At 44.7% G+C, this 20487-nt stretch overlaps 4 protein-coding genes across 13 annotated transcripts in view; all 4 read right to left on the reverse strand.

Moving 5' to 3' along the window:
• LOC129170877 (ras-related protein Rab-26-like) overlaps positions 1-7235 on the reverse strand; it is a 37706-nt gene extending 30471 nt beyond the window's left edge. The window contains exons 1-2 of one of the 3 annotated variants that reach the window (XM_054758981.1): positions 6632-7235; positions 4189-4299 (exon numbers count right to left, since the gene is read on the reverse strand). In XM_054758981.1, coding sequence (XP_054614956.1) covers positions 4189-4299; positions 6632-6802 — 282 coding nt within the window. In that variant the 5' untranslated portion in view covers positions 6803-7235. The remainder of the gene's footprint in view (positions 1-4188; positions 4300-6631) is intronic. The other 2 variants (XM_054758980.1, XM_054758979.1) reach the window with 2 other exon arrangements.
• A 681-nt stretch (positions 7236-7916) lies between these two features.
• On the reverse strand, positions 7917-11571 carry LOC129170875 (WAS/WASL-interacting protein family member 2-like). 3 transcript variants are annotated; one of them, XM_054758976.1, is made up of 7 exons: positions 11411-11571; positions 10813-10890; positions 10538-10721; positions 9852-10349; positions 9596-9781; positions 8764-8865; positions 7917-8686 (listed from the first exon to the last, which is right to left on the reverse strand). In XM_054758976.1, exons 2-7 carry the CDS (start codon positions 10870-10872, stop codon positions 8646-8648), a joined length of 1071 nt encoding a protein of 356 aa, XP_054614951.1. In that variant the 5' UTR covers positions 10873-10890; positions 11411-11571; the 3' UTR covers positions 7917-8645. The 3 variants fall into 3 exon arrangements, with proteins under 3 accessions (XP_054614951.1, XP_054614950.1, XP_054614952.1); XM_054758975.1 differs by having other exon boundaries at positions 9852-10355; XM_054758977.1 differs by lacking the exon at positions 9596-9781 and having other exon boundaries at positions 9852-10355.
• A 661-nt stretch (positions 11572-12232) lies between these two features.
• LOC129171242 (uncharacterized) lies at positions 12233-15040 on the reverse strand. 3 transcript variants are annotated; one of them, XR_008566759.1, is made up of 14 exons: positions 14333-15040; positions 14150-14262; positions 14032-14071; positions 13875-13903; positions 13754-13796; positions 13618-13676; positions 13517-13549; positions 13409-13445; positions 13275-13339; positions 13172-13204; positions 13059-13097; positions 12868-12938; positions 12609-12801; positions 12233-12490 (listed from the first exon to the last, which is right to left on the reverse strand). XR_008566759.1 is itself a non-coding variant. In XM_054759702.1 (14 exons), exons 2-14 carry the CDS (start codon positions 14374-14376, stop codon positions 12778-12780), a joined length of 630 nt encoding a protein of 209 aa, XP_054615677.1. In that variant the 5' UTR covers positions 14377-14454; positions 14557-15040; the 3' UTR covers positions 12233-12777. The 3 variants fall into 3 exon arrangements, 2 of the variants coding, with proteins under 2 accessions (XP_054615677.1, XP_054615676.1); XM_054759702.1 differs by having other exon boundaries at positions 12233-12801; positions 14333-14454; positions 14557-15040; XM_054759701.1 differs by having other exon boundaries at positions 12233-12801.
• A 1804-nt stretch (positions 15041-16844) lies between these two features.
• spns1 (SPNS lysolipid transporter 1, lysophospholipid) lies at positions 16845-20390 on the reverse strand. Of its 4 annotated transcripts, XM_054759829.1 has the most exons (14): positions 20162-20388; positions 19418-19610; positions 19134-19337; positions 19002-19067; positions 18802-18938; positions 18574-18725; positions 18437-18503; positions 18221-18363; positions 17987-18139; positions 17727-17916; positions 17587-17652; positions 17426-17524; positions 17179-17347; positions 16845-17099 (listed from the first exon to the last, which is right to left on the reverse strand). In XM_054759829.1, the coding sequence occupies exons 3-14, from the start codon at positions 19327-19329 to the stop codon at positions 17029-17031; spliced, it is 1509 nt and encodes a 502-aa protein (XP_054615804.1). In that variant the 5' UTR covers positions 19330-19337; positions 19418-19610; positions 20162-20388; the 3' UTR covers positions 16845-17028. The 4 variants fall into 4 exon arrangements, with proteins under 4 accessions (XP_054615804.1, XP_054615803.1, XP_054615805.1 ...); XM_054759828.1 differs by having other exon boundaries at positions 19002-19337; positions 20162-20390; XM_054759830.1 differs by lacking the exon at positions 19134-19337 and having other exon boundaries at positions 19393-19610.
• Positions 20391-20487: the final 97 nt, after the last annotated feature.

Genomic DNA, 20487 nt, shown 5'->3' on the forward strand with positions numbered 1-20487 from the left:
GACGCTGCCACTTATTTCATAATGACACTGACAGCATCTGACAGAAAGTAATAAGATATTGAATAAGCAAGCGCAAGAGAATCATACAGATTACCCCGGTTGCAGTCCTGTGCAACATCTTCTCCAACTTTCCAGCTGCCGTGGCTCTGCTGCCTCACAAAGCAGTAATAAAGTCAACATATTAGGAGAAAAATGTTTTTAAAAAGTTTAATTTTACGAGGACGACATCCTAATATTATGAGAAACAAACCAAACAAGATAATATTTTTATTTTGGGAAATTAAGTTAAGGAGAAAGTGATAATATTATGGAAATAAGGTACAAATAATATAAGTATATATAATGTATAACAATATATATAATATAATATAGATACTGTATACAATATAACATAACAATGATATAAATAATATTACAAGAAGAAAATTGGAAAAAAAAAAAAAAAAAGAAAAGAAACCAACAGCAGAAATAAAAAAAAAAAGTCATTTTATGAAGATAAAATCAAATTAAGACAGAAAAAGTTGCAATTTTACGAGAATAAACTCAAAATGTTATGAGGAAAAACAGAAAAATAAGGTCATTTTAGCAGCATAGAGTTGAAATATTCAAGATTTTTGGAAAGTCACCAAATTATGAGAAACAAAAAAAATGTGTAATTTTTGGAAAACTAGGCCGGGAAAAAAGTTCTAATATTACGAAAGGAAAATCAATGATTATTCATGAAGAAAGTTTAAATATTTGAGAAATTAAAAAACGACAGCAAAAATGTGGAAAAAAAGAGCAAAGAGCAAAGTTGACACTAATAAGAGGCGCTTTCACCTTTGTCACAAAGCTGAGACGCATTGTTTTCTTGAAATGTTTGCAACTTCTTAGCATATCTACATGTGTTGCTTTACAAAATGTCAAAGTGGCGTGCTTGCCCTCACCGGAAAACGTTTGGACACCCCTGCCTGCAGGAAACACCCAGTAGAAGCACTTCTGGGTGCAAAGGACGGAACAGACTCTCCCACACAGTACATGACCACGTCTCCACGTCATTCCATGGCTGTTAGGAGCGAAAATACATCTGCAGGAAGTGATACACTGTGATTGAATATGTCAGAGCGCACAGGCGAGAATAAAAAAGGAAGCGCATGTCCTCAGGCTATCTGCCAGTCCTCAGCGGAGCATAAAAGAAGCCCCGGAGTGCAAACATTTACAACATCCAGCCTATCGTGCACCGACAGAATACACCGCCTCACGATTGCATCAAACTATAAACATAAAGGAAGCCATCAAGCATGCGACACAATCAGCCATGCCCTCTGGTCAGCCTCCGTCCACCTGCCTGCCCGCGTCGCCGTGGCAACCCACCACCTGGACGCGCCGCTTGTGTGATTGCAAGGCTGTACGGATAAAGCCTGCATGCAGAAATAAATCAATCAATGAAAATACGGATGTTGAGAAGGTTGACTTGTAGAATTAAAAACATACATTTGTATTATTTTTTATAGTTTCATAATATAACATATAATAATAGTGTAAATATGATATGAAATAGATTATTCACCCACTGTGGGACTGATATTTTTCCCAAATATGACCAAGAATGAGATGCCATGCTGAATAACATAACAATAGTTATCACTTGTAATCAGTTTTATTATTGAATTATTCTACGTAATAAATACTTAACAATAAATGTTAACCTTTTATATTCGGTTATTTAAACTTGCTCCTGCATATGCACTGTCATGTAGTACAACCATGTGGTTTCTCACAGCCAATCAGCAAAGGAATGATGAAGTTTAGCTATTGCCGCTAATTCTGGAATATTTACTGTGATGCTTTTGTTAAAGATGAAGGAAGTAAAAAACAAGGAAGTCTCCAAATAGTCTCCTATATTGTGGCTTATGTCTTATTTTCTCTTATTATGTCTACTATATTGGCTAATACAAATGTAAAGGTGAAGGAATTAAAATTTTTTTTTAAAAAAAACAAGAAACTCTCCCGAAGCTAACGTGTGAGTCTATATTATGTCTGTATTTATGTCTTATTTTCTCTTATTATGTCCACATATCAGGTAATGCAAGTGTAAAAGTCGAAGAAAGTTTAAAAAACAAGAAACTCTCCTGATGCTATCATGTGAGTCTATATTATGTCTTATTTAAATCTTATATGTCTTATTTTCTCTTTTTATGTCTACTATATTGGGTAATATGAGTGTAAAGGTGAAAAAAGTAAAAAAAACAAGGGACTCTCTACTACTATGTCTTAAATGTTTTATTTTCTCTCATTATGTCTACTATAATCAGTAATACGAGTGTAAAGGTGAAAAAAGTAAAAAAAACAAAACAAAACAAGAACTCTCCCAATGCTAACATGTGTGGGTCTATATTATGTCTTATATTCTCTTATTAGGTCTACATATTCGGCAGTGCAAGTGTAACGGTGAAGGAAGTAAAAAAACAACAAGGAATTCTCCTTGTGAGTCCATATTATGTCTTATTTATGTCTTATATGCCTTATTTTCTCTTATTATGTCTACTACATTGGCTAATACAAGTGTAAAGGTGAAAAAAGTAAAAAAAAAACAAGGGACTCTCCCAATGCCAACATGTGCGAGTCTATATTATGTCTTATTTATGTCTTATATGTCTTATTTTCTCTTATTACGTCTACGATATTGCACAATACGAGTGTAAAGTTGAAGGAAGTAAAAAACATCAAGGAACTCTCCCGACGCTGAACATGTGTGAGTCTATATTATGTCTTATTTCTGTCTTATTATGTCTACTATATTATGCCTTGAAGAGCAGCTTCTATAGTTGCTGCTGAATGCATTTGGCTCTAACAAGGCAGTCAGTCACGCAGAGCACATGCTGGAGCTTAAGCAAGATGAGACTACAGCAAACAAGAGCTCGGTGCTGCTTTGAAGTCGGAACCGACACAAATCCCAAGAAGAGCGTTGCCTGTTTTGCTCCCAACTAAAACGGGATTACAGTTCCTCTCAACATAACACCACACACTAATCTCCATGTCTCTGCGTATCCTCGCGGTGGAGAAAAGGACTCCTCACAAATAAATATTAGAAGGATTTGTGCGGGGACAACAACAAGGTTGGTGTGTATCGGTGGTAGTGGAGCACAAACATTTACAAGCCATTTAATTACTGCCCCACACACGCTGCAGTGAGTCAAGCATCCTCATGAGCAAAGTTTTCTCTCCCGGAAAAACGCAGACATTTGAACAGAAAGCCGTGCAGAAGCAGCTCAGAGGAGGATGGATGTGTTCCAATCACACAGCTGTGATTAATTGAATCATGTAGCAATCTGGCATAAGAGCAGCATCAACTGGATTGCTTCAGTTGCCTTGTTATTCTAGTGGCGGACACATGGGATTATATACAGATTGTTTTACTGGGACTGCTTGGCATCATAAACCATTGTGGTTGTCTACAAGTAGATTTTTTTTGTTTAAGCGCCAGTTGAGAACCCTCTTGGGAACCATCTTTGAGGCTAGCTAGTTCTGTAGGTTTTTACCCATTTTATCATTTTGCTGCAGATCTTCCTTATTAAACTCTTTCTGTAAAATCATACGAGAGTGTCACCCCGTATCTTCTGTGATATAAAAGAGAATGCAGTAGCGTTCAAGAAAGTTCCTTTCGGGTCATTCCGGTCACAAACAGGTCCTTCTGATGGCTAACAGATGGTCCTTACCAAGAGCAACAAACCATTATGAGGGGAAGCAACCATAAAGTAGGGGGTCTAGCACTGCATACAACATAAATGGGTTACTGTATTGTGCGTGGTCTGGATGTAGCAGGGCCGCCTTTACACAATAGCTAGTGACTGACTTAGAAGTCTTGTCTGCAACGGGAAGAGGAAACAAAGTGTGGTGGTCTGCACCATTGTATAGTTGCATATTGACAATTCAATGAGACGTCATTTCTAGCTAACTAAATCCATCAGTGACTCAGATTACGAGCATTGCCAGAGGATGGACACGTTGTCGTTTCCGGTTGGCCAAGCGGGACCATGAAACTGGCACATGGTCAACGACAAATATAAATCATGTCGGACTAATTTAAGAAATCAATAGACGCTGCTGCTCATAGGGGATTGCTGAAAAAGATCCCTGTAGAACACGTGCCCTCGTTCTGTTCATCATGGAAGCAGGTGTGCATGTGCAGCATGCGTGGGAACGTACCCGGAAGTCGATGCCCACTGTGGAGATGAAGCTACCGGCCAGGAAAGCTCCGTCCTTGAAGCGGACCAACAGGCAGGTTTTGCCCACACCTGAGTCCCCGATGAGCATCACCTGCACACACAAAAACGGTCAGGAGAACCCCCCCCCCCCCGCTCTCGTCATGTCCACATACTGTAGGTTTTTTCCAAGAAGGTAAAAGCAATAGTGTGCTCGTTATGCTCTGCTCTTGGGTTAGGATTAAGAGATTTAGGGAGTTTACGGTTAGTTAGGATCAGGGTTTATTTGGGTTTTGAGTTGGTTATTGGTGTAGATTATGATTGGTTTAGGGTTTGTTGGGGTTGATTAGGGTTAGTAAGAGTTTAAGGTAAGGATTTTCTAGGATTTAGGGCTGGTTAGGGTATGTGTAACTCGCCTGGGTCAGCCAGCCCCGCACACTGCCGTGGGCCCAAACCATGATCCTATGGAATGAGAGTTGCGAGCGCGAAGCATTAAACTAAAAAGCCCCGATTGCTAACTAGAGTGACGTCTACCGACTTACAACCACACATCCGTTACATACGGGTTAGTTTTAGTCTTGGTTAGGGTTGGGTGGGGTAAAAAGTTGGGTTTAGGGTTCATTAGGGTATGGAATGGTATTAGGCTTGGTTGGGGTTTTGGTTGGTTATGGGTTAGGGGTCAGGTTTCTTGAGGGTTAGTATTAGCTTGCGTTTTTGTGATGGAGTACTTAAGGTGAATTCTGTTTTAAAGTTATCTATTGGTGTAAAATCTACGGAGCTTCTTGGGGACACGGATGGGTACGAGTGAAGAGATGCCAAACTGCTTCCACGCGCTCGTTATTTTCAGCTATAAAGAGTTTATTTTTATCTTTGCAGCTGTTCATCTCCTCCTTTTAAGGTCTCTGCCAGCATCATCAAAGGAGCTGAGCAATAACCGTGTCTCACCGAGAGGGATGTGGCGGTAATAAAGGGTGAGATTTACATCGACTGGGTGGCGCTGATTCCTGATTAATGTTGAAGCGACCGAGCTGTGACCAGCAGAGGCGCTGTTGTTTTGGCTTCACGTACAGTAGTTTGATGTCCAAAGATGGGGCGGAGCTACAGTACATGCACACTCAACACTGGCATGGAAACAGGAGATTCAAATAGAGATACTCCCATCCCTACACACCGAAATAGGCTGCAGTATCGCACAAGGTCAAATCAGGCCAATTGATCCTCACGGCAACTTTTATAGAGCTGTCCATTTCACTGCATGTCCAGTGAGTTCGCTGCGCAGTTAAACAGGACGCTAGAAAGCTGGAACAAGTGAGTTATTCTCACACACATCAAACAGCTGCTTCAAACGTACGAGTAGGTGGCACAGGCCCCCAGAGACAGGTGCCCTGGTGTTTTTTTGTTTTGGTCGTTAAGATGGTGACATTTTCTTTAATCGCACGACTGCATGCATCGGGGTCAGAGCACACGCACGTGTGTGTGTGTGTGTGTGTGTGTGTGTGTGTGCGTGTGTGTGTTATCAGGTGGTGTGCACCTCTCCAGGCTATCGATCGTTTATTGACACAGCTGGTGTCAGGAGCACGCTGCTGTTTCATGAATAAAAGGTGCTTACATGGTAAGAAGGACCTCGATGCAAACTCGACTGGAAAACGACATGCTGCACATGTGAAAGCTTCAAAATATAAACATTCAAATATTTATTTTGGTATTTTTTTTTCATGAATGATTCTTTGCACATTGCTCAGAGACAGGAAATATGATGATATCATTTGCCACGCTGTACAAGAGCTGTATAAAAAAATAACACAAACACTAATAAAAACTATGTAATTACATGAAAATATTTTTTATAAAGCATAGATACTATAAACTAGAACTTAGCATTTTTTTTTTATTAATACAAGCTTTTTTTTCCTATAGTTTTCCAAAGGTGTAGATAAGGTACGGTACAGTAATACAGTATACAAATGCAGTATCCAAAATACATTTGTAAATATTAATAAAACATAATTACGATAAATTTTAAAAGCATAAATAATCTATAGTATATATTTTAATCTATGTGTTTTTTCCTATAGCTCTCAGTGGTGTACAGTACATAAAGTACTGTATATCTATACAAGAGCTGCATAAAAAATACATAAAAATATTTATTTTTAAAAAGCATAAATAAATTCATAATATGCAATCAGTATTTTTTTATGCATCAATATTTGTTTCCAGTGGTGTGCACCTGTACTGTGCCACGTCCTGTATTGTGAAGTCGTGTCTCTAATAGTTTGTCCCTTGCACGTACAGCAGCTAAACGAGGTATGCAACACATTAGAAACACAAACAGCTCTGAGTGGGATGCAGTGCACTTCCACACCACAATAATAAGCACACTTATTATGCAGGGCTACCTAATGTTGTGGCCCGATGTTAACCAATGCAGTGTCTTCTTTCCTTACCTTAAATGCAATGTCATAAAACTCGCTGCTGTTGCTGATGGGGGGTCTGCTGGGGTGGACCACCCCGTTCATCTGCACAAGACCAGCGCTGCTCCGCGCACCTTTCCCGCCACTGCCTTTCCCGGCGGGGCTGCTTGTGTTTTTACCCCTGGAAGCCTTCTTGCGAGACATGTCCTCAAAAACGTCCACAACTTGAAAAAGCAACCGAAGGATTACAAAAAGGTCGCAAAAGTTGCAACAAATACAAAAAAGAGGCTAATTTTATTTAACAGAGCCTAAAAAGCCCTCTCGTGGACATTGATTGTGTTTCAAATGACACATGGACGGAACTCCAGAATGTTGTCTTCCTGCTACCGCCAGCTTGTTCCGCTCTGGGCTGCACACTGAGGAGCAAGTGAACGCACCATCAGAGTGAACACCATCAAGACAAAAGGGGGCGCTGCATCTGCACGCACAAACACGCACACACGCTAGTCACGTGTCTTTTACCTTTATCTTAATAGAGAGATAAAATCAACAGAGCTAATATTCACAATTGAAAGGAAGTGCAGGAAGATTGCAAATGAGTTGTCCATGGTGCTGAAATAACGATGCACTTCCATTCTTATGTCTTTGAATTCATTTGATTTTTTTCAAATTACACAATGACATACATTTCAGTACTTTAAAATTAAATTAAATATATTACAAATATTTAATCAAATATATCACGACATATTATAATTTGTGAGCCAAAAAATATAGTAATATAGTATTTGGCACATTTCACTGTTCTAATTCAATTTTATATTATATCACTTTATATATGATGTAGATTAAATTTATTTTCAATTTTTTTATATTTTAAATTCATATTATATATTTTTATTTTATTTTTGTATGTGTTTATTAATTATAATTTAATGTATATTAAATTTGTATATATGATATACAGTATATATTTTTTATTTATGATAGTACTATTTGATATTATACAATATTATTATACATCATTATAGTATAATTATTTGTAATATACAGTCTATATAAGTAGTAGTTTGACGCCTGTAGCACTGTACAGGTGTGCTTACAATGTTGTACCACAAGAGGGCGACATACGAATGATACACACCGAAAAACCACAGTATTAGGTACATTGGTATTGCACTCCTCTTAACAATGAGCTCCAGTACCAGTGCTTTGACAAGAATAGTAACGCTGACAGCTGTTTGTAATATTCTGGGTAATATATGGGTACATATTTAGTTAGTTATAGTTCTATAAATAATAATAAAAAAGTTACAAATCAAAAGAAATACATTTTTAATTATATTATAATAAAAAAATATTTACTATTATTATTATAGTAGTAGTTGTGGTGGTGTTATTTGAATGAATGCCAACATAATAACATGGCTAAAAATAGTCTGACACTATACTAGTGTCTGTACATACAGTACTGTTTACATTGAATACGAGCATACAGTAGATCCAAGTGTCTGTGTTGAAACAGCAGCCTGTCGGACTGTGGAGGGGTGCTGGCATATGGAAAAACTGACATTTGAAATGACAAACTGTTGTATAATCCGACTCGTCCTCCTCTTCCTGGTTGTAGTTTTTGTTTTGTTTTTTAAACGATGGTTTTGCTTGGAAAACTCCAAAATGTCGTCGCTCGGCTTCTCTACCGCCGGTGTTTGCGCACGTGCGACGAATGACTTCCGGTGACGTCCAGCTTCCGGAAAAGGAAGTTGGATTTAAGACAACTGCTTAAATCCTGCTGCGCCCCCATGTGTCCACAAACGGTAATGCGGGGTTGTTTATTTGTGACTACACATCATAACACGACTTCACAACAACTTCAGCCACGTGACAACCGTCACGTCACACCTTTCAAAATAAAGGATCTTCCATATTTGTCTTATAATGCCAAAGCAGTCACATGATCAAAGAGGACTCATACTGAGCACTGATGAGATGATGAAGCCTTCAGTGGTGATATCATTGCAGCCAAGCGCGTGTGTGTCGTCCTGTCGCTTCACCTTCCCACGGGTGGCAGCGGAGGTGCCCCTCTCATGGCTGCAACACACACATTAGCCCTGTTAGCGCCACCAAGAAGATGTTTGAGAAGACTAGAGATGGTGAGAAATGGGAACCTCTGTAGGCCTTGCTGGGGTAGATCTTGGTGAAGTGGCGGTACTCGTCTGGCGGCGGGAAGTCATCCAGCGGATGAAACATATATTTGGATTCAAAGTCCTCTGTGGGAGACAAAACATAAAACAAAAAAAACACTATATACAAAAGCCATGATTGCCAGGAAACTACAACAAACACTCTGAGGATGTGTCTCAACTTCTGCACTTAGTACTTACTGTACTTATGTGCTTACTGCACTTATGTACTTACTACATTTATGTACTTACTGCACTTACGTACTGCACTTAGTACTTACTAGTGCTGCCACATGATTCCACTTTTAATCACATTCATCACTGCTTGCAAAGCAATTCATCATCATGTCAAATATGCCCACTTTTACTTTTACGACCAGAAAGATGAATGACAGAAGAGGGTTATACAGTATATATTTGCATGTATTCAATGCAAATAAACATTTATAGGTAGCACACACATCTGAATATCTATTTGCTAACACGAATCCCTCCAACAGCAGCAGAACATTTCCATCACACAGTCTAATTATCAGGGGTTGCGTTCAAAGAGGGACTACGTGGAGTGGTTGCAAATGGCCATGAAAAAGAGGAGAAGAAGAAGGTGAGTGGGTAATGGATTTGGGACAGCACTACATTGTCAACATTTACACACTCAGCAACTAAGTACACAGTGTACTGACTGAAGAGTAAGTGTGTACAGTAAGTGCACCATTTGGAACACAGCCTAAGTGTGAGTGGGTGTGGCCATTGTCATGTGACATCATCTCACAGAGCAGGAAGCCCGCCGTGCCAGCTTAGAGGAAAGACAACTCACCAATCAATGAGGACGTGACGGATGGCGAGGAGGCGTGTCCATGGCGGAGAGGAGGGGGAGGCGGGGGAGGAGCAGCTGGGGTGCGAGTAGGCGGGGGAGGAGGCTTCCCCCTTGTGGGGGGGTCAGAGGAGAGGGAGGGGCTACCCGGTGCTCTGCACGGAGGAGGAGGCGGAGCCTCTCTGCTTGCTGACAGGAGATGAGTGGTCATGTGACTGAGAAGAGAAAAACAAGATGGAGGAAGAATAAAAAGTCTCACCTGTTGCTCTTCCTGGAGGGGGCGTTGGTCTGTGGCCTCCCAGCTGGGATGAACTGGGCGAGGGAGGGGGCGGTGGAGGAGCAGGACCTCTGGTGGGGGTGTGGCCTCCTGGCGAGGGGGCGGTCCTCTTGTTGCTGAGTGAGACGTTGGTGAGGCGGTAGGTCAGTGGGGGAGGGGCCAGGGAAGAGGAGACAGAGGGGGGGTTTCCTCCCGTGGTGGGGGGCCGTCTACTATTGCCGGGCGAGGGCGGTGGGGGGGTGTTGCCAGGAGTCGGAGGGGGGGGTTTCTCTGCGTTGTCAGCAGAAGAGGGAGGGGAAGGTGCATTGCCACGGCGACTCACAAGCGAGTGGGTAGGGGGGGCAGGGGAGTTGCCTGCGGAGGGGTGGGGGGGCGAAGAGGAGGCTCGCCTTTGCTGAGGGGAGGGGTTTTGAGTGTCATCATGGTGATGGTTGGGTGGGAGGGGCGCCGCCGCACGAGAGGAGGCGGAACGAGCGCAACCTTGGCCTACGAGGACAAACAAGGAAGTCAACAAAACACAAACGTCTGTCTCACCAGGACCAGCCACGGACCATCAGTGGACCTGATGGACCTCATGGACTTCTGGTTCGGGCTCTGAGCTGCCCCCAGTGGACAGAGAGGAAGCAGTGCCATGAGGTTACCGCGGCAACACAAAGAGGTTTCCTTACTGTTGTCTGGGGGCGCCCCCTGCTGCTGGTGGAGGTACTGGTACAAGCGGATGTAGGGGTGGTCAGTGTGGGGGGGTGGGCTCTTGGCATCCAGCAGCGGCGCGCTGCGGTCGTTCACTTGTGCCACCTTCTTCAGCCTGGTACCTTTACAGATGTCAGACAGGAGGGCGCCACGCCCGTTCACCTGCACGAGTTCCATCACACGCCACAACAATCAATACATTCCTCAATCAATACTTCCTCAACAACAATCAATAGCGGTGTGGAATGCATACTTCGCTGGAGGTTGGGGTAGGCAGGGGTCCGCCAGCAGGGGGAGGTGGAGGGAGGGGCATCCTGCAGCTGTCACACACCTGATAACACAACAGTCAGCATCAGATTTTCAAAATAAAGCCCATCAACATGACAGAACCAGAACCTTCCATTATTTGACTTAGACTTATTTTTAGACACATACACACGCGCGCGCGGAGAGAGAGAGAGAGAGAGAGAGAGAGAGAGAGAGAGAGAGAGAGAGAGAGAGAGAGAGAGAGAGAGAGAGAGAGAGAGAGAGAGCGCTTCTAGAAGCTTCCAGTGCTAATAGTGTCCTCTTGAAACAAGAATCCAATCTGGTGACAGAACCTTTATCACTGTAGCACCCCCCACACACTTTTGCTTCAGTATTTTCCTATACGTGTTAAGAGCAGCGAGCCACACACATTAAATGCTAAATAATGATAATGATGATGATGATGATGATGATGATGAAGTATTGGAACGTGAAGACAAGCGTCATTAGCACAGCATGCTAACGTACGAGCTAGCATACGAGCATCGCTAGCATCCACGCGAACGTACGCCACATCACGTGCAGGGAGGTGCTCACAAACATACCTGTGCGCGTGCCCGCAGCCCGTGTGCGCGCGGCTCGGGTGCGCATGCTCAGCTTTGAGGACCGTTAGCTCTGAGGCTAGCGGCTAGCCTTTAGCTTCTGCTAACAACAGCGCCTTTTGTCAGTGACACACAGCATGCAACATCGGTGATCACGTGACCTTATTCCTCCCTACACTACGGGGGCCGAAAAAGCTCACCCCAAAAGCGAGAATGTTGTCCCATTCACACTGTAAAAATATTATCATGTCTGATTACGTATCAACGTCTCTCATAGAGGATAATTATACATAGTAACCAGTAAATGTAAACACTCAAAGTAAATAAACGCAACACTTTCGTTGTTGCTGCCATCTTTCATGAGCTCCACTCAAAGATCTAAAACGTTTTCTATGAACACAAAATTCCTATTTCTATTAAACACTTTTGATAAATATGTGTAGGTGAGCCACTGTTGCAAACTCCTCAGTAATAAGAAAAGTAGCTATTGGCTGCCATGGAAGTCGCTGGAAGACGTCATCGGCTAATTCGCATATGATGCTGTAACAGATGCCGCAGTAACAAAACATAACCTCGTAGGAGAGCCTAAAAAGTGAGTTAAATCGCCTTAATTAACTTTATAACTACAAATAAACTTGATTTTTACTTTGTTCATTTAAATTGACCATCACTTCATCAAAATAAAATAACTGTAATATTTTATCTTGGCCAGATGAGCCTCTCAAAAGTCTAGACAGCGTAATAATTACATCCAGACTCGCCTCCTGCCTGCACCTTTTATCTTGTAGTTAGGACAACTTGTTATCACACAACATTCTTCCATCACACGTTCTGACACACTTACAGGTAGAGCAAGTCCCAGTGAGGCTTGAGTACAATGAGTATCTCATTTCATGAAGATTAAGAAACAGGTAAAGTAAAACAGGACGGGATCCACCCCAGTGGCATCGCGCCTTGTGCATGCGTGATTCATGGCTGCGTAGCGCTCGATTCACTGTGCTCTCAGCGTGCCTGGGAGGTGACAGTGCACTGAAGGCTTGTGTGAGCTGTGGGGCAGGGCGGGCCTCTCAGCAGCACCCCCTGCTGTTCAGTGACAACACAAACTGCAGATTAATATGTGCATTCACTTTTAAGTCCCCAAATATCGAAAAACTCTCCAACAACCGATGAATGTGTGTTTAATGAGTTGATGAAGAATCACGTTTGAAGTCGCCAGCGTTCCAAAGCTGAAGCTTGGATGGACGTCAGCGAAATAGTGTGAAAACATTCTCAGGAGTTGTCAGGAAAAAAAAAAGAGGAAAAAGCCTTGATTAATCTTTGAAGATCAGTCTGTGATTGATGAACCACTCGTCTCCGCCTTCTCCGTCCCATCACGCAACGGGCTGGCTCATCACCTGCAAAGCAGCAGTGGCCATGTGTGACTCCGCCCCCAGGATGACTGACAGCACAAACACACTTACACTCGGTTGGTTGACGTAGTTCCCCTCGCCTTCGTCATCTTCATCGCTTTGGGATGATGTCGATGTCTCTCCTGGCAGGAAACAGGAAGTAAAAATGACATTGAGGCAGGTGGGCTGTCTGTCGAGTCCCATGTGATGCACAGGACTTCCTGTGGATGACATCACTGAGGAAGAGGAAACAAGAAACTCACCGCTTGGGGGCGGCATCACATTCAGGTACTCTCTGTCATCTGAGGAGGAAAGACGGTCAGTGGCGCCACCTGCTGCTTGAATCAGTAATCTTTACAAGGTTCCCGCCACTCACCTGCAAGCACGTTCACGTATTCGTGGGGGACACCTGCCAGCCACACCCGCTTCATTAAATTAAACCTCAAACAAAAAAGGAAATTGGCGGCAAAAGACGCTACCTGAGCTGGGCGTGGACGCTGCGGTCTGATTGGTCAAAGCATCTTGGTCTTCAGGCAAGACAATTCTGCAGGAAGAAGGAGAGGAAGAGGAAGAAGAGGCGCACTGAGCTGCCTGAGAAACAGGAAGTACTTACATGTAGTCCTCAGCAAAGCATTGTGGGTCATCCAGTCCTGCAAACAAAGCAGCGTTAGCATGCGTCCTGCCAGTCAGCCACAGGGGGCAGCAGAGAGCGGTATCTCACCCTCAGGGGAATTCTCATAGCTGGCGTTACTTTCTGGAGGACCAGGACAGAACGTCAACAATCTGCTAAAGCCGACAAACGTAATCCCCAACTCATCTCACCACTTTGTGTCGTCACGGATCGGCGGGCGTGGTGACTTCCAGGATTTGAAGAACGAGCCCTGAGGAAGGAACATCAAAGACTTGTCACTTCCTGTTTGGCAACCAAGACATGGTGGTGGTGGGGGGGTGTACTCACAAAGGTAACAACAGGTCAGAGGTCACACCGGTTGTCAGCAGATCTGCAAGTCATCAGAAAATGTTGATGCTAAATAGCGCTTAGCTTGCTATTAGCTAGCCGCGAGCTAGGAAGGGCTTACGTGGACGGACGAGTCGGAACTCATTGGAGCTGCGAGTCAGATACAAAGATTGTCGTGACTTTTCAAAGCTCTTAAGTTGTTAAGTTTTTCTTAATTTATCTCAAGCTGCTGCAGCTCACGCTTTGGAAAGTGCTAGAAGCGAGCTGAGAGAACTCACGGGATGTACTCGTCTGTGGCGTTCTCTTCCTGGATGGAAACTGATGACAGAAAAAACAAAAAGTGGCGTTCAGTTCACCAGCGACAGGAAGTGACCGAAACCTTCCACATCAGCGCACCCAGCGTTCCGTTCCTCAGGCAGTCCACACACACCAGCGCCAGAAGCACGCCGCACACCAAGATGGCGACCGCTGTTAGCAGGGGGGCCAGCAGAGGGGCGTCCATGGTGCACCTGAGGAGAGACCACCAGCCCACCATGACACCACCACCTCACACAAGAAGTGAAAGCCCCAAACACAAACCTGCCACAAACACAAGAGATGCGTCTCATGCGGCCATCTTGCATGCATGAAGGTGCTGCGATGTGCACAGGAAGTGACTGGATAACTTCCTGTTACTGTGGGAAGGGCGGGAAGAGGCTCATCTGCACAGTAAAGACATGTCTTCTTGCTCGCCTCTGATGCCTCATCTCTTGTGCCCCCCTACACGCCCACTTCCTCCTCTGCTCAGCCAATCACCTGCTCACCTGCCTTTCCCGCCGCAAACACTTGCACATCTCTTTGGACCAATCACATGCTACTGCCACCCTCTGTCCCGCCTCCAAACAGGAAACCACATGAAGGCCATGAAGACAGTGGCGGATGCGTTACTTTAACGACACGAAAAAAACATTTTAGCACACACTAATACACAAATACTACTACAGCAACACTAATTCTCCAATACTGCTACACAACTAATACTACACAACTACTATACTATTACTACTACACAAACACTGCTACACAACTAATACAACAATACTACTACACCAATATTAATTCAACAATACTACTACATAAATAATACACCAATACTCAAGGACCATTAGAGGACTAGTCGGAGGCTACTTGTAGGAGACCAGTAGGGAAGTAGTAGTAGTAGAGTAATGTTGCTTGGTATGTGTGAAAATGTACTGTATAGTTAGTGTTGGTGGGGTGTGTAAAGGTGTATACTAATGTAGTGTAGTGTTGGTGGGGTGTGTAAAGGTGTATACTAATGTAGTGTAGTGTTGCTGGGGTGTGTAAAGGTGTATACTAATGTAGTGTAGTGTTGGTGGGGTGTGTAAAGGTGTATACTAATGTAGTGTAGTGTTGCTGGGGTGTGTAAAGGTGTATACTAATGTAGTGTAGTGTTGCTGGGGTGTGTAAAGGTGTATACTAATGTAGTGTAGTGTTGCTGGGGTGTGTAAATGAGTATACTAATGTAGTGTAGTGTTGGTGGGGTGTGTAACGGTGTATACTACAGTAATGTAGTGTAGTGTTGGTGGGGTGTGTAAAAGTGTATACTAATGTAGTGTAGTGTTGGTAGGGTGTGTAAAGGTGTATACTAATGTAGTGTAGTGTTGCTGGGGTGTGTAAAGGTGTATACTAATGTAGTGTAGTGTTGCTGGGGTGTGTAAAGGTGTATACTAATGTAGTGTAGTGTTGCTGGGGTGTGTAAAGGTGTATACTAATGTAGTGTAGTGTTGCTGGGGTGTGTAAAGGTGTATACTAATGTAGTGTAGTGTTGCTGGGGTGTGTAAATGAGTATACTAATGTAGTGTAGTGTTGGTGGGGTGTGTAACGGTGTATACTACAGTAATGTAGTGTAGTGTTGGTGGGGTGTGTAAAAGTGTATACTAATGTAGTGTAGTGTTGGTAGGGTGTGTAAAGGTGTATACTAATGTAGTGTAGTGTTGCTGGGGTGTGTAAAGGTGTATACTAATGTAGTGTAGTGTTGCTGGGGTGTGTAAAGGTGTATACTAATGTAGTGTAGTGTTGCTGGGGTGTGTAAAGGTGTATAGTAATGTAATGTAGTGTTGGCGGGGTGTGTAAAGGTGTATACTAATGTAGTGTAGTGTTGGTAGGGTGTGTAAAGGTGTATACTAATGTAGGGTAGTGTTGCTGGGGTGTGTAAAGGTGTATACTAATGTAGTGTAGTGTTGGTAGGGTGTGTAAAGGTGTATACTAATGTAGTGTCGTGTTGGTGGGGTGTGTAAAGGTGTATACTAATGTAGTGTAGTGTTGGTAGGGTGTGTAAAGGTGTATACTAATGTAGTGTAGTGTTGGTAGGGTGTGTAAAGGTGTATACTAATGTAGTGTAGTGTTGGTGGGGTGTGTAAAGGTGTATACTAATGTAGTGTAGTGTTGGTAGGGTGTGTAAAGGTGTATACTAATGTAGTGTAGTGTTGGTAGGGTGTGTAAAGGTGTATACTAATGTAGTGTAGTGTTAGTGGGGTGTGTAAAGGTGTATACTAATGTAGTGTAGTGTTGGTGGGGTGTGTAAAGGTGTATACTAATGTAGTGTAGTGTTGGTGGGGTCTGTAAAGGTGTATACTAATGTAGTGTAGTGTTGGTAGGGTGTGTAAAGGTGTATACTAATGTAGTGTAGTGTTGGTGGGGTGTGTAAAGGTGTATACTAATGTAGTGTAGTGTTGGTGGGGTGTGTAAAGGTGTATACTAATGTAGTGTAGTGTTGGTGGGGTGTGTAAAGGTGTATACTAATGTAGTGTAGTGTTGGTGGGGTGTGTAAAGGTGTATACTAATGTAGTGTAGTGTTGCTGGGGTGTGTAAATGAGTATACTAATGTAGTGTAGTGTTGGTAGGGGGTGTAAAGGTGTATACTAATGTAGTGTAGTGTTGGTAGGGTGTGTAAAGGTGTATACTAATGTAGTGTAGTGTAGTGTTGGTGGGGTGTGTAAAGGTGTATACTAATGTAGTGTAGTGTTGGTGGGGTGTGTAAAGGTGTATACTAACGTTGTTGGTGTGTGTGAAGAGGAAGCAGTGAGGAGTGTTAAAAGTTGAAGTTGTTTATTTGGTTGAGAAAAAAGAAAGGGAATAAGAAGACAAGACAGGACGTTTGGAGATAAAAGATGGCAGATAAAAACTTGGACTAAAAGTCAGCTCCAGCGTGATGGTAAAAAGTATAAAAGAAAAACAGAAAGATAAAAATGGCCGACGTGTCCTACAAATGACCGTTAAATCAGAACGCTGGAGACGGGAACCCGAGTGGACCGCCCACTTTTCGGAACCACGATGGGCTCGTCGTCTGTGGAGGAGAAAAGCACAAGGGGACGGTCATGTGATGCGCTTAGCACATGCACGTATGCTAGGAGGAGAGGCGGCACCTGTCGGGACGAAGTTCTCCGCTCGATGGCGGTCTCTTTCAATGAAGAGGGCGGTGGCCAGAAAGAAAGCTCCACCTCCCACGGCCACGAAGGTGCAGAGCAGCAGAGCGAGCTGCAGAGAGCGAAACTGCCACAGGAAGGAATCCCTCTTCCTCAGCGCGTCAGACACCTGAAACATGGCAGCAGGAGGCTGAGTTGCAGCCTGGCTCCTCCCCTTGTGTGTGTGCACGCGTGCATGTGCACATACCACTCCTATCAGATAAGGACTTCCTGCATCTCCCAGCAGATGCGAGATGACGATCTGCACAGCTTCTGCAGTGGAGCGGCGCGTGGGAACGACCACGTACTAAGAAGGTAAGAGAGTAGAAGAAGAAAGACGAGAACAAACAAAGAGATGATGGTCCTCACCAGAAGAATGTCAGCCACGATGGCCCAGTTCATGGACAGGAAGCTCTCTCCAAGGAAAATAAAAACCTGCAGAGTTTTAAGTTTTAAGTTTTAGCGTGTTAGCGTTAGCAGGAGGATGAAGAAGGATGAAGAGAACTCACGTAGGTGGCGATGGTGCTGGCCTCAGCAAACACGACTGCCAAGTAGAGGAAGGGTGCCGACAGTAGCAGGCCGGCGGCACAGACCAGCGGATCTGCCCGGGGCGTTCTGGTCCGGAGCAGGCGACTGGCCTGCACACCACTGGCCACGCCCAACACGCCCGTGACACACGTAATGGCGCCAAACACAAGACTGGTAGAAGAGAACACATGCTGGTAATACCGCTCTGCCCTGGAGATGGCGCCACCGTGATGTGGCTCACCTGTCGGAGGACGGGCAGTGGCCCTCCACACAGGGCGCTCGCTCGCCCGTGAACACAGCCGCTCTGAAGAGGAAGGTCGGCGCCCACAGAGCCAGCGAGCCGGTGACGAAGGCCACCGCCGTGAATCCCAAGGTGGACAGGATGAAACTCGTGCTGCGGCCACAGCGACAACCTTTTAGTTTTTGTGATGCTTAGCGCTGGGGCGGCACCTCCGCATCTCCACCGTGAACTTACTTGCTGCTCAGGGCCTGCAGGTCACTCAGCCAGCTGGTCTGGTGAAGCCCATGTTGGCACCGGGCTTCAATGGCGCCTCGTTTGGGCTCCTGGACCACTAAGAGCAGCAACAGCACCGCCAACAGCCCCAACACCGGTGTCACCTGAAGAACACAGCGTGCACTGAGCCCACAGCTCACACTCACACACACACACACACTCAGTCATCAAACCCACCCGCAGTGCCCAGTGCCAGTCCTGCATGAGGTTACTGACTTGCGAGCCCACGATGTAGCCCAGACCGCTAGTGGCGACAAGAAGACAAAATGTGAGCAGAGCATCTCAACGTGTGCTGTGCGTGAAGCTCCGCCTACCTGCCCACTGGGATGGCGAAGTAAAAGATGGACAGCATGTTGGTCCTGGACTCCTTGACGTAGAGGTCAGCGATGATGGTGGGTGCGATGGTGGAGTAGCTGGCCTCGCCCACGCCCACCAGGCCGCGGGTCAGCAGCAGCGCCCAGAAGTGCTGCAGCACAAGAAGACCAATCAGAGCCCGGTCACGCCCACAACCTCCTGCTCCTCCCGCTGGGGGTGCCGCTCACCTCCCTCGGTGTGTAGGAGCTGGCGAGCGTCACCAGAGACCAGAAGGTGATGCCAGCGCTCATGATCCACTTCCTGTTGTATCTGTCACCAAGGTAACCAAAGAGCGGCGCCAGGAACATGTAGCTGCAGATGAAGACTGGAGAAAAGCAGAAAGTGATGTCCCTGATAGCACCACCAATCACCAATCGTTTCCTCTTACCCGTTTGCAGCAGACCCGATTTGCTATCATCGATTCCAAAGTAATGCTCGATGTCAGGAAGAACGCCTAGTAAAGATATGACAGCATGAAGGTGTTGTGGGCGTGTGTTAGTCAGCTGATGGAGGTGTGTACCTGCCACGGTGAACCTGTCCATGTAGTTGAGCAGGTTGATATAACACAAGATTAACACAGTCAGCACCGCACGCACTCTTGACACGCCGCTAATAGGCTCCTCCCTCTCAGTCTCCACACCCTCCTCCCCACCCTCCACCTCGCTGTCATCCGAGAACAACGCCGCCGAGTCCGACGCGGTCGCGTCAAGAGACATGGCGGCCGCTGAAGAAACAGGAAGTGGACTTTATTGACGACGCCGGTGAGCCAGCAGGCATACCTAATAAAGTGGCCAGAAGGCGTACGGTCTTGAGGAAACGATCTGAAAGATGATTGGATGATGTGACGTCACAGCGCTGCACAGGAAGAGGAAGTCTTCCTGGTGAGATCCGAAATTCCACTCGATCGTCTTCCTCCAAGCATCTGAGCAGCAGCTGTCAATCATTCACCATCACAACATAATTCATGTGACGTCTCACTCGGGTGCTTTTCTGTGAGCTGAGAAAAAAAGGACATGCATCTTAAAAACTCTTATTTTAAAAATGGATATACAGTATGTACTCAGTATATATACACAGTATACACAGTATACATACACTATATATACACAGTATACATCGGAAATGCACATTGTTGTACCCTGGTTTAATATTTATACAATTAAGTTATTAAAAAGTAAAATAATGTTTCGAACTGCCATGTTTTAATGTGCCCCGACTGATAGACACTCAGGTCGCCTACAGAGTCTTTGTTGAAAGATTCCTGACAAATAAAGGTTTAGAAAAGCACCCGTCATGATTATCGGCTGGCTTGCAATCACTTGACTTTGTCCATCGCGTGACCAATCACCGCGGCATCATAACGTCACAAGTTACGTCATAATCTTCGACCGGACTGTTAATAGAACTCAAGGATGACGTCACAAAGCGCGCTGTGTTGACGAACGAGTGCGCCTTAGTCTGAAGTTGAAGTAACTTATGTGGGGTGGAACGCAGACATGTAAAATAAGCAGCGGTTTGTTGTTGAGTGCCTTTGAGGAGCTTGTTTACCTCGCAGGATGAGTCAGACGATGAGATTAGTCTCCACTTCCGGTCAAACCTTGGCCTCTCTCGCGCGTACAAGTCGTTGAGGGTGTCACACTCGGCGACAACCACCTCTACGTTCGCCACTTGATGACTTTTAAGGCTAAAACCTGTTAAAACTTCACAAATGACATGTTTGCTGCCACCATGACACTTGTGAGCTAACTTCCGCTCCCCAGCTCACGTGACGCCCAGTCACGTGTCAGCACAGAGCCAATCAGATGACGAGTCATCGTCAAACAATTCATTTCCAAAATAAAATCATCGCGAAACTGCTTTTTAATGATTGATGG

The sequence above is a fragment of the Dunckerocampus dactyliophorus genome, chromosome 18 (genome assembly GCF_027744805.1).
Source record: "Dunckerocampus dactyliophorus isolate RoL2022-P2 chromosome 18, RoL_Ddac_1.1, whole genome shotgun sequence".
Lineage (NCBI taxonomy): Eukaryota > Metazoa > Chordata > Actinopteri > Syngnathiformes > Syngnathidae > Dunckerocampus > Dunckerocampus dactyliophorus.

What these genes read in the sequence shown, in the direction of transcription:
- spns1 (XM_054759828.1), bottom strand. Translation starts at nt 19,329, where the DNA reads ATGTCTCTTGACGCGACCGCGTCGGACTCGGCGGCGTTGTTCTCGGAT. An exon ending in ATCGGGTCTGCTGCAAACGG is followed by an intron (nt 18,939 to 19,001) that starts GTAAGAGGAAAC and finishes GCTTTTCTCCAG; the next exon opens with TCTTCATCTGCAGCTACATG. An exon ending in CACTGCCCGTCCTCCGACAG is followed by an intron (nt 17,917 to 17,986) that starts GTGAGCCACATC and finishes CTCTTCTACCAG; the next exon opens with TCTTGTGTTTGGCGCCATTA.
- LOC129170875 (XM_054758975.1), bottom strand. Translation starts at nt 10,872, where the DNA reads ATGCCCCTCCCTCCACCTCCCCCTGCTGGCGGACCCCTGCCTACCCCA. An exon ending in GGGGGCGCCCCCAGACAACA is followed by an intron (nt 10,356 to 10,537) that starts GTAAGGAAACCT and finishes TTGTCCTCGTAG; the next exon opens with GCCAAGGTTGCGCTCGTTCC. An exon ending in CGTCACGTCCTCATTGATTG is followed by an intron (nt 8,866 to 9,595) that starts GTGAGTTGTCTT and finishes TGTCTCCCACAG; the next exon opens with AGGACTTTGAATCCAAATAT.
- LOC129171242 (XM_054759702.1), bottom strand. Translation starts at nt 14,376, where the DNA reads ATGCAAGATGGCCGCATGAGACGCATCTCTTGTGTTTGTGGCAG. An exon ending in ATCCGTGACGACACAAAGTG is followed by an intron (nt 13,550 to 13,617) that starts GTGAGATGAGTT and finishes CTGGTCCTCCAG; the next exon opens with AAAGTAACGCCAGCTATGAG. An exon ending in TGCTTTGCTGAGGACTACAT is followed by an intron (nt 13,340 to 13,408) that starts GTAAGTACTTCC and finishes TTCTTCCTGCAG; the next exon opens with AATTGTCTTGCCTGAAGACC.